This window comes from Chionomys nivalis, chromosome 2, assembly GCF_950005125.1.
Source record: "Chionomys nivalis chromosome 2, mChiNiv1.1, whole genome shotgun sequence".
Classification (NCBI taxonomy): domain Eukaryota; kingdom Metazoa; phylum Chordata; class Mammalia; order Rodentia; family Cricetidae; genus Chionomys; species Chionomys nivalis.
In genome coordinates, this window is record NC_080087.1 from 55,851,747 (window position 1) to 55,868,187 (window position 16,441).

Here is a 16,441-nt window from a genome sequence, read left to right on the forward strand (position 1 = left end):
CCGAGCAGCACAGATGAAGAGCGAGTACAGTCTTAGGGTACGACTCAATACTGCCAATACTCTGCTTAACTGGAAAATACACACTCCACTTCATGTATGGATTTCTCTGTCATTTACCCAACATCCAGAAGGAACAGATGACCAGAGGAAAAGGCTCTCCTATAACCATGGAAGGACGGGAAGTGACATCACGTTTCTAAGCGCAGTGAGAAACAACTTGATCCTCAAGTTTTTAAAGACGATTCATGTCCCCCACCTTTGTATTTATCACTAGTATGTAGTGACTTTTTAAGATGGATTGAAAGAGCACTTTCTAAATTAATCAACCATATTTTAGGTCCACATCTTTAGTAAACACAGCAAAAGTACTCATGCCCTATTTCAGGGACTCCAGGTAATCAGCTCTAGAGCAGCGGCTCCCAAGGGTCGAGAGCAATTGACCCTTCACAGGGCCGCATATCAGATGTTTACAATATGGTTCATATCAGTGGAAGAATTACAGTTATGAAGTGGCAATGAAATAATTTTATGGCTGGGTCAGCACCACATGAGGAGCTGGGTTAAAGGGTTACAGCATTAGGAAGGTTGAGAACCACTGCTCGAGAACAGAACTGAATCTATACTACCCTTGGAATTTCATATTTCTGCAAAAATTCCTGCTAGGCATAGTTAAACGTCATAAACACAGAATCACTTTCCTACTAGCTACTGTGACTCAATTGTAACAAAGATGGAGCTGATTTCAGATCATCTGGTTTGGAAATGAACGGATCAATACAGCTAACAAGTCTGGCATTTTAAAACTAAAAGATAAACAGCAATGCAAAACATTTTACCAAAATAAATACTTTTCATTAAAGACAAAAAGAAAACCGCCGTGCCCTTTGTCAGGCTTTCAACTGATTCTCAGGCCACAGTTGCTGGTATCTACCGTACCCCCAATTCTCCTTCTCAAGGACATTAGCAGTTGTTTGTATAGCACTGTGAAAGAAAGCCCAGCTTCCTTTGCTTGTTTTCTTTTAGGTCTTTATTTTTATGTGTGTGGGCGTCTTGTCTGCATGTATGTCTGAGCACCACATGTGTGCTTGGTGCCTATGGAAGACAGAAGAGGGCATCCAATCCCCTGGAACTAGATACAGACTGAGCTACCATGTAGGCAGTGGGAATTGAACCTGGGTCCTCTGGAAGAGCAGCTGATGCTCTCAACCACTGACCCATCCATCTGGTTCTTATCCTCTATTATGGTGCTGTTCTACAATGAGGTAGAGGACATGTAAGTTTGGGAAAATGCCTCTTGTATAGAAGCCCCAGTGCTGGGAACCTCCTCGCCTGGGCTCAGTCCTGCTGTGAGCTTAAGGCCCTTTCTCCTGTGCTAGCGCCAGAATCTCCCGCGATTACTGCAGCAGAGGCTGCAGGAGATCCTGAGAGTCCGAGTTGTTTGCTCTCCTGCTAGGCAGATGCAAGTTACTCCTCTCCGCAAGTCTCCCCAGTCACTCTCCCAGCCACAGAGCCACAAATCCAAGTTCTGGAATCAGTCTGACCTGTCTTTTGAGTTTTGACCTTTTCACGTCCTATACCACCGTAGGCAGATCACTTAAACTATCTTAGTTTCCTTATACAGAAGGAACGAGAAAAAGACTCCCACCCCACATAAACACACCTATCTCATGAGATGGCTTTGCACATGAAAGAGTTTGTATGACATGCGTATCCTAGTGACTGACACATAGGAAGTGCTACTCCACGCCTGTATTGTCATCAATGACAATAACATTAATGTATAGTCAATATGATAACAGGTGGTGCCACACAGACACCTGCAGGACGGCATCTCTGGCAACAAGAGAGCAGGGTGCTGTTCAGCAGAGCTTCCTAGGAGTCCAGAGGGAAACAAGGATGCTAACATGGCCACCTTAAGCTAATCAAAGTATTTTGAGAAAATACAAGCACCCAAAGGCCACTAACTGGTACAGCACCTCAATATTAACTACCTTCTTACACCACTCTGCTTTCAATGATGGAGCTGGAACAGCATCTCAAGATATAAATGTCTGATTTTGTATCTGTTATTATTGTTATTAAATGTTTGTTTAAGCAAAATCAAACCACCGACATCTCTCTCTGTCTCTGTCTATCACACACACACATACAATTTGGTATCAGGCTGGGGAGACTGTTACTAAGAGTGCTTGCTGTACAGTTTGAGGACCTGAGTTCAAATCCCCAGCACCCATGTAATACAAGGCAGGACTGAGAGGAAGACAGCCTGGCATCCTTCTCTGACCTCTGCACACAAGTGGACGGGATGTGCAAGTGCGCACACACCATGTGCATCTGCCCCAAACCAAGCTAAACCATCCAAACAAAAACAATGGTGCTTACATCATATTTTCTGTAGAAAACAGCCTCCCTCCTCCTTTCTTTCACTATGGGTGTTGCACTCTCCCACTGAGAGCTAAATCTCTTAAAAAGCACCATTTCAGATGACAGACCTTAGCTTCAAACCATGACCCATAAGGATGAAACTGAACGTTAAGATTAGATACAAAGTACAGTCCATGTCCTTGGGGATAATCTCGCAGGTTATAGTGTTGGTGGACAAGTTGCATTAAATCTGAAATTACCTCGATTGTCTTAACAATGCCGAGGGCCTACTCAGCCCACTCAGGTTTCCATGGGAGTCAGTATGAACAGGAAACCCTGGCTGGGGCTCAAGGCTGCTGGCTTTCTCTTAAATTACAACTTCTAGGGGGTGGGTGGGAAGGTGCACTTTTGAGTCCTTGCAAGGCTGTGGTCTCCACTGAGCTGTGCTTTGTGTCTATAAACACAAGCTGGGTTCCACCCAAGCACTGACTTTAATAAGAAAGATTACCACTTACTTATTTGTAACTAAATCATAAAACAATCATAATACTTAATGAAATCAGCTTAAGTATTTTTTTTTTTTTTACTTAAGACAAACTTTTTTTTGGATAAAAGGAAAAAGTATTCAATACCTTCTGATTATATTCAATAAAGCTGATGAAAGGGGGCAACTTACAGCATGAATGGTTACAAAGCAGGCGTTAAAGCTCGGATTTGCTCGGAGGCCAGGATACTATGTGTGACCCTCTCACGTCATACACCTTGCCTGTCATTCTGCAAAGATGAGAACGCTATCTAATCAAGAGTGTGAGGGCCAGCGAGAAGACCTGGCGGGAAAGGCTGCTGTGCAAGCCTGAGTGTGATCTCTAGACCCACCAGGGAAGGAGCACTGCCTCCGCACAGCTGCCCTTGACCTCCAACGAATGCAGTGAAACAAAGCCAACACTCACACACACACACATACACACACACACACATAAGAAATAAGAAATAAAACTAAAAAAGAATGTGTAAAGCCATACTAAGACAGTTATCACGACCACAAAACCGGCAGTTCAAATCCATGCACTTTGAAGGATTCTCCAAAGACTGTGAAGGACAGTATGTTTAGATTTCAATTTCCAAATTGTTGGCACTTAAATAATCAAAACACTTTGGCTGGAAAAATAAGCAAATAGCTGCATATTATCAGGCTTTGACTTCGGCTATAAATTTTATTTTTTTATGTATTTATTTATTTGTTTTATGAAAGTCAGACATTTTCCGATGGAAACTCACCATTCCCAAACTCTTAGGCTCTTATCGTCAGACGTACTCACAAATCTTCGATTCTCATCAACAAAAACAATGGTGTTGACAGCTCCCAAATGCCGGTCATACTCCTGGACAATCTCTCCGCTGCGGATGTCCCACTGTGCAGCGACAGCAGAGAAGGTACAGACAGGTGAGGACTCGTAACAACAGCAGACTATACTTGGGAACCTAAAAGGACTCGAGTGTCCCACGTTCATGAACTGACTGCTTCCTTCTAAGCACATGCGAGGACCCTCAAAGGAGCAAGCATTAGTGGTGGATGCTCTGTTCTCCTCACCATTCCTAACAGATACACTAGAAAGAGGCGTACCTACCTGCACAATCTTTTTGTCAGACATCCCAGCCACAAAGAGACTTTGCTTGTCTTCATCAGGATTGAACTTGACACAATAGGGTACTTTTCGGTTTGTAAATCTCGATATACACTGCCCTAAAGCAAAGAGTCAAATTAAACAAGAAAAAATAAATAAATTTCACTCCCAAAGGATGACAATGGCGTGAAGATCTACTTAGAAGTCACGACTTACTGAATTTGGAGGAAGGGCAGCTTGCTTGCTCTTAAAACACTACAATGGTACTTTTTATAGATTTTTAATGGTTAAAATTTCTTTTTTTAGGAGTTGGGGAGATGGCTCAATTGGTAAGAATACTTTCTGTGCAAGTGTAAGCGCTTGGGTTTTGATCACCAGCATCCTGTAAACAGGAGCACGGTTCTGCACCTCTAAAACCAAACACTGAGAGGCAAAGACACGTGGATCCTAGGAGCTTGCCGGCCAGCCAGTGTGGCAAAACTGGTCAGCTCTCAGTTCAATTGAAAGAAATCAAGGAAATAAGGTGAACACACACACACACACACACACACACACACACACACATGCATGCACACACATACACACACACACACGCACACACACACTAGCATACACAATTTTCCCCAAAGTAATGCACCACTATTTACAGAGATAGATCTAATCACATCAATGCATGGACTATTTTGAGCAGCAGAAAACATTAAGGTATAAGCCAGGAGAGTCTGTATCAGATGTGAAGTTGGGTGAAGAGTTAGAAATGAAGAGAGATTACGGTGCGATTCTATCTACAAGGTTAAGAACAGGCATGGGGCCTGTGGTGACAGACGCTCTGTGGTTGCTGGAAGTGGGTGCACACTAGGAAAGGGCATAAGACTCCACTGCACGCTGCAGTGTTTAAAACAAATTTGCACAAGTTTATTATTTTAAAAAAATGCTGAACATCTGTGCACTTAACACTTTAGGTGTATCTTAATTTTTAAGAGCTGTAGGATGGTTGCCTTTTAGCCGTGAGGACACTAGGCCAGTCTACACACTGACACGAGGGTGGAGCCCAGGCAGGAGCAGCTCCAGAGGATGGCAATGTGTCGTCAGAACTGAGAACCACGACAAGCAAGGTGAGGAACCTCGGCTGGAGTCAGTATGACCTTGGATTGAACCAATTCTGCCACGTACTTGACCTGCTTCTGAGAAGCCTGTGTTCACGGCCAGTCCCTCACCTGTAACGCAAGATTAGCACATACATCGTAGGGTGTGCTAAAGTCAAATTACAGATACCAGCATATGCTCAGCACAGACAATGTCCAGGAAACATTATTTCTTATGATTAACTTGGCAAAAACCACAGTTGGTTTTTTTTTTTAATTTTCAGACTGGGTCATGCTCTGTAGCCCAGGCTGGTCTCTAACTCAAGTTCTTCCAGCCTTAGCCTCCTGAATGCTGGGATTGTAGCTATGCACCTTCATTCCTGATTCTACAAGATGTTTTTTAGTAATACACAATTACACCACCACAAAATACCGACACAATGAATATCGCTATATTAAGTAAAACTGGCCCATATGAGTTCAGATCTACATTATCAATTTGGGCAATTAAATTAAATATGCAATGCCTATACTAGGAGATGTGGGGGAATAAGGAGATCATTAGACAGTGGACAGACGGTTTGTGTTTGTCCATCAACATGTCTGCAGGTGAGGCTAATGCCTCCCAGGGAAAGCACCGGTTATATAGACAAGCATCAATCTACACACACACTTGCGCTATCAGCTGACTTCTCAATAACGAGAAGCAGCAGCTGGAGAAGGCACCATTTCACCAGAGGGCCAGTCATCCGAGTCCACGGACTGTTAGCTCAGGAGAGTAAGCCGTGTACACTTACCGGTCTCGGTGTCCCAGAGCTTCAGGTATCGGTCATAGGCCGCGCTGAGGAACTGGGTGCCTGCGGTGTTGAAGCAGATGTCTCTCACAGCCTTACTGTGACCTAGAAGCAGAGCCATAGAAGCTGTGGTGAGGTCAGTGCTCCCGGCATAAGCACCACCGAGGAGCACGAGGCAGTGACCTCATGAAGCTGCCAGCCTGCACCCCAGCCCCGTCTGTGCACACAGGCTCTGGGGTGACAGTTTGTCTTCCTTCAAGAGGCTCTGCAGGTGGTTCTCACGTGTTACATTTTGCTAAGAACTCAGGGGAAAGGTGCAATTTTTAAAAATTTGTCATGGCATCTTTTAATATGCAGTGCACACACTGACGACTAACCAGCCAAGAATTTATTGAGATCTAAAGTTCTAATTACTGCCAGCGAAAGAAATAGCTGAGATTTTTTTGGGGGGTCCCCTTCCATATTGCTCAGCATGTTAGAAGTAAAGACAAAGTGTTCCAACTTCAAGTGCAGGAGGTTGCAGCCCTTATCCAGTAATTGCCTATGTCTGAGATCACATTACTTATTTCCATAAAAATTGGTTCAAAACCATGATGTTACCTCTATTTTTTAAAAGATGTTATCCTGGCACTAAATTAATTTCAGGGCTCTAATTACGCTTTCCCTGGACATCAAACCTTGCCAGACGAATGAATCTTTTCAGAGTTTCTGAGAGAACTAAGATGTCGTTAAACAAAAGCAGAAACATGCCCGTTTCTCACTATGACCAGGACACAGTGATTTCACACAACGTATGAGACTCAAACTGTCACCTGAGGGCCGCCTCCCGGAGCCACCCCTTCCACGGAACTCCAGCTAGGCATGTGCAGCCGAAGCGCCATGGCAACAAGCAAGTGTGAGCATGGCAACGAACAGTCCCCCCGCCCCCGTCCCCTACAGAGGGGCTGTCTGTAGAGAATCCCAGTTTCCCCGTGAATTCTGGCAGTATGGGTGAGGCAGAGGAGAGGAAACCCACTGCATCTGAGGGGCATTTTACTCCCCTGGACACAAGTGACTGTTTCCCTCAAAGTCCTGGGTGCTGGCGTGGTGTCTCGGTATCTGCACAGAGAGCCCACACTGTAGCAGAGCATGGGAGAACAGACTCCCACTTTAATCTAAAAACAGAGCCACTGTGGCCTACAGCACTTCAGCGTGGTACAGTTAAATCTGGAAAAAGTAACAAGAGGCGACAAGGACAGAAGAGTTTGTCAGGCTCTGCTGGCACAGCCTGGCCTCCCTTTGGTCCACTTCTCATCCTCAATCCCACTGTTCCTTATGCTTCAGCTGCTAGCTCCCAACATCCTTCTAAAGCGTCACCTATGGTTACTGCGTACTGGATATCTTCACAGCTGCTCAGACTCAACAGTCCCAAACCTTACGTTCCCTACCACTCATCTGGCCAGCCAGCCGGGAGGTCTAAGGTCCCCGCCGTGTATCACTCACATCCTGTTGCTGAATCTTATCAAATTCTTTCTCTGTCTCTGTGCTTTAGTTCAAACTCTCGCCATTTTGAAGAGAGACTAATAAAATAACTGTATACATTTATTTTCTTACTTCTAGGCTTGCCTATCAAAGTCTATTCCGGATTGCCACATCATCTTTGTATAGTTCCAATCGCATTACTCTCTAGAAAGGGCTGTCCAACGGCTCTTCCCTGCCGTCAGGATTCAGTCTCCTTCATTACCAGCTCAGCTGGTTCTTCACAGCCTGGTCCGCTTCTACTTTTATCCACTCTTGGCCCTCTCCTACACCCTGGAACAGTCACCACACATGCTCCCACACAATGCAGAACACGTTCTCATACCATTTTTGCTTCTGCCCCTCTCACTTCCTAGTCCTCTCTGCCTACCTAAGAGTTTACTCCTTCATGACTCAGCTCAGTAGACCTGAGAATGTTTTCCTTCACGTTAGGGCAGTAAAATTACTGTTACTGATGTTATCTTTCTTGCAAAAGCTTTCCTAAACAGATTTATAGACAGAGAGAAAAAAAATATTACCAATAAACGTTCTTAGACAGCGCCGGTCTCCATAAACTTCCCATAGCTGGAGAAAATAAAAAACACATGAAAATGTAAATTTTTTTCTATATGATGTTAGAAATTGAACCCAGGACCCCATGTATTCTAAGCCTGTGCTCTGCCACTGAGCGAAGCCACTAGCCCTGGGGATATCAGTCTTAATGCAAGTTTTTATCAATAACAACAGTCTTGTGCTAGCTATGTGTGTATATACACCTTTTGTAGGCACACTAGATTTAATTACTAAATATTGACTAGTTTGCCATTTTGTGTTATACTTTTAGGATACACACACATTCTTTATACTTGGAGAAGTTTTTACATCAAAGTATCAAGAGGATTTAGCTATATATGGAGTTTATCTGGGTATTTTTATTTTCTTACTTTTTTCTGTACTCTACCTATTTTTCTATGAGGAATAGCTTTTACTTTTGTAACAAACTAATTGTAAAGGAATTAAGTGTTACAAGAACTGCTCTTATGTACCATTTTCATACTGAAGTATTTAAAAAGTACTATTCTGAAATAACATATAGAATCTATATGAAAATATTATCTATGGCTCAAATTCTCATCATATCTAAAGCAGATAAATATAAAGACTTCAAAACTAGCATCACCCTTGTCTCCCTCAAATTCACCAATGCTGCTAGTGCTCTAAGACTGAAAGCATTTTCTGGTCCCCCAATGCCAACCAGACAGAAGCCTCAGGTCCTGAACATGGCAGACAAGGACCTCTGGGACCTGCTCCCTTGGGACTGGAATTATTTTTTCCTCGTATATTTTATGCTCTGGCAACCACAAACTGCTGTAGGTTTCAGAATTCATCATGCTGACTCCTTTTATTCATTTTCCCCAAGCAGACTCAACTCTCCCTGTCCCCTCCCTTCCTGGCCTTCCTGCTCAGGCATGCTTCCACTGAAGCCGCAGTGTGCTCCTGTGCCTGCCTGCGTCACGGTTATTTACATCAACGTGAGACAGTCAGGACTTTCAAACCTTCTATGTTATAATCCCCCTGCATATCATAGGTACCTCCTAAATGCCTACAGGTGTGAGCTACATTCAACTTTGCTTTGTTTCTTGATCCAAGGGAAGATCATAATCTCAATGAAAGTTAAAGAAAATTAGGAGTTTTCTGAGAAACTGCTTTAGTCAGAGACAAAGCGTTTCTATTACAGACAAATGTCTAAATCACTGCTCCCAACAAATGCAGCGACTTTATATACTGGTAATACTTATCACTGTTTAAAAAGGATAAATAAAGCCTTAGCAATTTGACTCTCCAAGCCACAAGAATACTACAGAGCTGGGATTTACTGAACCACCACAATGATCCACAAGGATACCAACTATTCTTTAAACCGTAAGGTTTCAAAGAAGTTCCCTTTATATTCGAGTTGACAAGAGCAGCAGCTTGTTGTTCCTGCCATGCACTCTACAGCAGGGAAGAGGCTAAGACCGACTCCCGAGAGCAGGGCGGGAGAGGCTGAGGGCGGTGCTTACACGGCGTGGGAGAGGCTGAGGGCGATGCTTCTAGCTGGTGTCCCAGCGGTCGGGAGAAAAGGATAAATTACACTGCCTACTCTCTGGACATGGGGTTTCCATCGCAGCCTTTCTTTCCTCAGTCAGGCTGAGGAACAAACTCAGTTACATATCCATAACCTCGATAAAAAATGCATTATTCCTGATTCAATATTTATGTGCCCAATGCCAAAGTGATTGGATTACATCCTAATCAGCTGTCTGAGCTTTAAAAAGAGCCCAGCCAATTGGACCACAGAGCCATGTCTGACTCTACAAGTTTGGAAGCAGGCCATAAACAGCTATATACATAGGGCGTAACAGAAAACAATTAGCCTCTAATTGCCTAACAATCCCAATTTATTTCTGATTACTCAGACAGACCTCCCCAAAGTTCTGGCTCTGCAGCATTCCCACTGGGTCCTGAAAACTCACCTTAATTTTACAGTCCATGGAACAAGACAGCAACAAATGTCCAGAAAGAGGAAACAGCCTGACTGCACTGACACCCTGGAAAAGAGACCTCATTACTGCCCTGAAGCGTTCAAAGAGACAGGACAGTGCAAGCAACCTAATTTGTTATTTTTCTTTATTCCAAACATCATGTTCCGGAGTAGCCTTTATCAGTGTTCCAAGAGGGCCTTATCTCGACACTAAACTATTGAAGGCCTTTTATTTTAAACTTTAAATTTCACATCCTTATGGTGAGCCAGTTAAAACTGCTACCTGCCCCACTTCTTGCCCTTTTTCTCTTTTTCTCTAAGGTTCCCTGCTCTTGGCAAAGCTCTGGAAACCAACAGCTGAAAGCCTGCAGCTGACAAACAGTATCAGCCTCTAGAGTATGTGAATATCCCACTTTGTGTTGTTCTAAAATAATTTAAATAAAATAATTTAAAATACAAACACTGCCTTGGATTAGGAAGCAAGGAGCACCTCCGCTCTGGTGCGGAGTCACTGGGGCTAAGCAGCAGACTCGCTGCCATCTGCCCTTCACTCACCGTGTGGTGCCAAGAGGAGGCAGATGGCACAGGAAGCTGTGGGGGAAGGAACAAGCAACAGGGTGGAGGATGGACACTGACCCACAGAGCTCACGTCACGAGCAACCTGGATGGCCTTGAAGACCGCTGGGTGGCCAATCCATGGAGGACTCTGCCAAGCCAGTCTCACACTGACCCTGAGTTTGAGGCTCCTGTCCTGTCCTGACTTCCCTGACCGACAGCTGAAGTTCCACACCGGCTTCCCTTTGTGTTTTATTGTGGGAACACTCGGTCGCCTTACCTTTGTGTGTCCAGACCACACGTGAATTTGTTTTTTGGGAAGGTAACATTTTTCAGGTGGCACAGACGACCGTAGATTAACACCAACATCCTGAGGTATGTGAAGGTAGGACCTGCCTTGATAGTCATACATTTCTTTAACTAAAACAAAAAAAGTCAAAAGACAGCCATAAATAAACGTAAGTCATAGTCATGCAATCTGTACTCTTAAAGCAGTAGCAAATGCCAAGATCTAGCGTTCTACTGAGACAGAGGGAATGCCACGCTGATGACGGTAAACACTAAGATCACGGGTTGGCGAAATCAAGCTCCTGTATTCTCTGCTATCATTACCATGAAGGGCAGTGTTTTAGTTTCTAGACACCCAGGAGGTATGAGACCGCTAATAAGGTCTATAGCTCTCTCGCTTGGCTACACATTGCAGTAACAGAGAGTTCACGGCAACACAATCACTGTGAGGAATGGAAAGATAACCCTTAGGTCTTCCGAGTCACTGTTAAAGAACTGGAGTGAAACAAGCCAAGGCAAAACCAACAGAGAACAAGCGTTAGCTCTCCATTCTCCATCTTCCCACTTTACCATCTGCTTCTGTTCTATCTGCCTTTCTCCATTTTCACAGCAAACTTTACAAGAAAAGTTACATGGGCGGCTTAGACCACTCATGCCCTGCTGTAATCTGAATTTATAACCACATGCATAAGGAGGGAAGCTGGGGTGTTTCCAGCAGAGCTTCCTGAGCAGCACTGTACCACTCCTGCAGATCCACTGCAGCCTGGGACATACAACATGTGCGCTCTGCACTGTGCTGCTGTCTCCCCTGTAACATCACCACGGCTGAAAGGACTCTCGGCTCCGATTTAACACTATCACATGCTATCATTGCAGTGTCTTTACTGTACGAAGCTTTGTGCGATTCTAGACACACAATAGTTTAATTTGGAAAAGAAAGGTTTTCATTTTCCCCATGATCATCCTTAGCATGCATGCATCCAGTTAGTATACCTTTGGACCATGTTTGCTTGGTTTAAAAAGCTGCTTTTTCAGTGGTTGGTTTGAGCTTCATTGGAAATTACTAAGTGACTTCTGGCTTAGAATTAGGACAGAATTTCAAATAATCTCTGCAATGGTCCTAAATATTCCTCTGCCATTTTGTACTAGGCATTCATGCAAAGTGGTGTTCTCAGCATTGATGACTATAAAGTTAAAGATTGACCAAGTCTGAAAAACATTAAAATGCTTTCTACCTCCTGCAGTATCACTCAACCAAGATTTATTTCTTATGTAAAAATAAAGGAGAACATTGATTTCATTACTGTGAAAACTTGTTTTCATCTTAAAAGAATGGTAAAATTTATATATCAAAATTTAAAATTTTCTGTAATGATCAGGTAAATGTTTCCTTTGTACGGCAGTCTCACATAGCGACTGCATACACCACGGGTCTCAGAGGGAGTTCTCAGGGGAAAAGGAGCCAGGAGTGGAACAAAATTTAAGTAGCCAACTTAAATTACAGAGTGTTCCTACAGAAGCTGGCAGCGCGCCTGCACAGGCTAGGTGCTCTACAGTGCTGCCAGGCACTGCTTATGGCGGGCTTGGGATAAGCACAACAGCACTACCAGACTCCTTAGACATAAAACCCAAGTTTGTGAAGCTAAATCTGGCCTCCTGAACCCTAAGCACTTGGTGTGGCAAAGCTGCATGGCCAGGACTGAATCATTCTCTAAGCTGGTCATCACTATGGAATTCCCCAACTGAAACTAATTCTTAATGAACAGATACGTTAGGGTACATTTGTAAGTCTACAATCTCACATCTACTGATGGAGGAAGGTCATTGGTTAAATAATAAAGAAACTGCTTGGCCCTCATAGGTTAGAACACAGGTGGGTGAGTAAACAGAACAGAATGCTGGGAGGAAGAGGAAGTGAGCTCAGACGCCATGCTCCCCTCTCCCGGGCAGATGCAGGGTAGCTCCTCTCAGAGCCAGACGCAATGCAGCCAGCCGCCAGGTCGGACACGCTGAATCTTTGGACATGCTGAATCTTTCCCGGTAAGACTAGTGCTACACAGACTATTAGAGATGGGTTGATCGGGATATGAGAATTAGCCAGTAAGGGCTAGAGCTAATGGGCCAAGCAAGTGTTTAAAAGAATACAGTTTGTGTGTTGTTATTTCGGAGCATAAGCTAGCCAGGCGACAAGGAGCTGGGGCGGCAGGAACATAGCCCGCAGCTCCCCACTACAATCTACTCCTCTATGAAAGTGATGATACAGGGACATTTATTTGGCTTGGGTTAAACGACTGATGCACCTAAGGCATTATTTTAGGAAAAAACTGATGGACCATTCAAGTTTCTTCTTTACTCTTTTTTAAAATACCCACTGATACTTATACAAAAATTATCTTTGCATATCTTTAATCATACGCCATTTCCTCTTTCATTCATATAAAGTCTATGTTAATTTCTGTAGGATGCAAATTATTCTTAATATAATAGTCACATAATAGCAGCCAACAGTGAGAAGAACTGGCATTATACGGAACAAAAATAAACACAGTAGATTTTCATGACAGTAAAGACGTGAAAACTTCATTACCATGTAAGATTGTCTTCTCCTCCCCAGGTCTCTCCTCTTCCTGTTTGCCTTTCTTCTGCCTCTTCGCTGTGATTTCATCCAATTCCTTTTGTTCTTCCTAAGGAAACAAAGATGAGAACTTTCAAATGAATGTCTGAATATGACTGTTGGCCATACACTCCCTATAAGGAGGTTTACAAATATGTTTCCTAGGATAGAGATGGATTACCTCTTATACCGATCAAAAGCTGATATTAGACACATGCCTAGCAATATTTTTAAACTAATTTTATACACATGCACACGTAAAGTTTCATACTTCTGGAACACCCAGAAATAAATTTAATGTGCTATGCTAATTATGCAAATGAAAAGCCAAGCCATCAGAAAATCTGGTATCAGAGGACATTGAATTTAAGAAGACAGGGTTGTTTGCAGTGAGTTGCTTTTACATCATCATGAGGACATAAGCAACATTAAATATTTCAGATCAACTCTTTTGGGGAGAGCTGGGAAGGGGAAGACAGGCAAACAGCAAATCCTATCTACATAAACAAGTCAAGATAGAACACCTAAAGTAAGCCGGCAGCATATCCACGCTACTAATTTATATACGGGCGTAAGCAACAGCCAGAATACAAATTCATAAGGACAAGAGTTCCTTTATCTTGTCCATCACTGTGCTCCAGAACCAAGAACAGAGCCCAGCTCTCAGAAACTGGGCTACAGGCTAATTTTATTAAAAACTGGTTCCATATTCTATGTTAGCCAAAAGAGCACAGGGGAAAATACAGCAGAAAAAAAGGCAGATACAAATATTGTTGCAAAGAAAAGCAAAGAAATTTTATATTTTCTCAGTCAGCCAAGGCTGAGAAATTTTGATGAGTCATGGGTCCTCTAGGGAAATCTCACATTTACCAACACAGATATGACTGACAAAAACAGAGCACACACTGGAACTGATGCAGGAAAACATCAACGCTTACTTCTGAAGGTTTGGCTACATCTTTTTCATCCACATATTTTGCCCATGGTCCCAAGAAACCATCAATATTAGATGCATCATTTTCTTTGAACTTTTTCCTCTTTTCTGTTTTCTTCTGACCAGTTTCAAATACAGTTAGACCTACATTAACAATAAACATGAACAGTAAGTGAGCAAGTCTATGTTCTTTAGAAATACCAGTATATAAGATTTTACTTGGCTAAAGTAATTATGAGCAACCCAATTCAAAATCTGTCTGAAACTGCCATAGAGACCCACTCTTGCTGACAAGAAGAAATTCAGTATTTTGGGAAAAGATGTTGGGATTCTTTTCAAATTCTAACACTCTTTAAAGGACTTACAATGGTATAGCGACTCTCTTGGTTTGGGTTTTAGTTTCAAGGAGATGTTTATCATCGTTTAGCTTAAGAAGTGGAGAGGTCCCAGGCGGTAGGGGACCACCAGGTTGCTGGTCTCGGGCTTTTAAAGACTCATGACAGATCGGGGAGAGTGATGTGTGGGAAAGTTGGGGAGTTGTTGGGTCCAGAAACCTTTTTTTTTTCTTTTTGGTTTTTTTCAAGACATAGTTTCTCTGTAGTTTTTGGAGCATGTCTTGGAACTAGCTCTTGTAGACCAGGCTGGCCTCGAACTCAAGAGATCCACCTGCCTCTGCCTCCCGAGTGCTGGGATTAAAGGAGTGTGCCACCACCACCTGGCTCAGGCACCTTCTTAATAAATAAATAAATAAAAACAATATTTTTTTCCAGTTTTGTTTTGTTAATGATCCAGTATTGTTTCGTTTTGTTTTTGTTCTCATGTAGCCCAGGATAAGCCTTAACTGGAATTATAAGTGTGCATAATTACGCCCAGCAACTCTGAAAACAAAAATAAACTTTGATTTATCATTTTAAAATGGAATTAAACTACCATAGACACTTAATACTTTACTTTTATTTCATGTGTACACAACAATACAAATTAAACAATGCTTTACAGAATCTGGTATTCTTGGCCTCTAATGTCATCAACCTTAAATAGACTTACAAAGGATGATGCTTTTGATATCATTAGTAGGTGAAGGCTGCATACTGTTTGTACCCACTAAACAGAAAGAAACATTTGAGTGTCGTGGTCAAAAGCTGACTAAGAATCTAATTGTGTGTGTGCACGTGTGTGCAGTGGGGTAAAGGTAAACTGAAAGAAAAAAGTCCATCTATATGAACTCAAAGCAGTTTCCATTGCGCTTTGTGTTACAACAAAGCAAATTAAAATTCGACTACAGTACTAATTATCCCATACTAAGAAAGCAGCTTCATAATATAGGGTTATCCTCATGCAACGAGCACATTTTGTAAATAAGATATCAATAGTCTAGTGAACTTTGTACTAAGGTGTCATTTAGGTTATGATGTTTGTCATGCTTACTAAGTGAATAGAAACATAAATATATTTTAAAAGACATTAAAAATCTGCTATCACAGCAATTTGTCAAAAATTATTTCAACGAACACCTAGTATGGAATTTTCCTGTTAAAATGTAGCTTGACAGCTGAGAGGCCAGTTGCCAAGTTTACCTATGCATTAATTGTAATAGAATGATTTCCAGGGTTGGCATGGTGCCAAGCACTTAAACTAACCAAAAGAGGTAAGTACTGCCATCTTCCTGACAAGACAACACAGCCGATGAGTGGCCGGCGTGAGCGTTGAACAGTAGTGGTTCTGAACTAGCGCTCTAACCCCTATCGCTCTGCTACTTCAACCTTAAAAAAAATCAGGAACTAAACAAAATACTAGTTTTCCCTACTGTTCGGTGACTGCAAGACACTCGTTATAATTACCTAGTCCAAATATATTACCTTGATTCTTTTCAGCTTCTTCTACAGACCCGATGTACTTAGCAGACACTTGATGGCTATCCAGTGAAGGGTCCAGTGCGTAGCCTGAAAGCAGAAAGGTCAAGTGGCCAGCTCCCCTTTTATAGCTCGTTCACTGTCTGCAAACACCCACTTCCTAGTTTCCTTTCCCTAAGGAACAGGCCTTCCTTTCTGAGCCCCACTTCCATTTCCAACCCTTCCCCCACACGTCGGGCTAGATCACGAGAGACTAGAGGAGCAGTATTTCACAGGGTGAATCTAGCAAACAATCATTGCAGTACTAA

General features: G+C 42.7%; 1 protein-coding gene across 2 annotated transcripts in view; it reads right to left on the reverse strand.

The window, feature by feature from the left end:
• Cdc40 (cell division cycle 40) overlaps nt 1-16,441 on the reverse strand; it is a 49,970-nt gene that overhangs the window by 5,214 nt on the left and 28,315 nt on the right. For both annotated transcript variants that reach the window (XM_057762187.1, XM_057762186.1), the window contains 9 exons: nt 16,140-16,223; nt 14,285-14,424; nt 13,320-13,416; nt 10,725-10,864; nt 9,882-9,956; nt 7,905-7,950; nt 5,872-5,973; nt 3,993-4,108; nt 3,643-3,776 (listed from right to left, as the gene is read on the reverse strand). In XM_057762187.1, the coding sequence (XP_057618170.1) occupies nt 3,643-3,776; nt 3,993-4,108; nt 5,872-5,973; nt 7,905-7,950; nt 9,882-9,956; nt 10,725-10,864; nt 13,320-13,416; nt 14,285-14,424; nt 16,140-16,223 (934 nt within the window). The remainder of the gene's footprint in view (nt 1-3,642; nt 3,777-3,992; nt 4,109-5,871; nt 5,974-7,904; nt 7,951-9,881; nt 9,957-10,724; nt 10,865-13,319; nt 13,417-14,284; nt 14,425-16,139; nt 16,224-16,441) is intronic.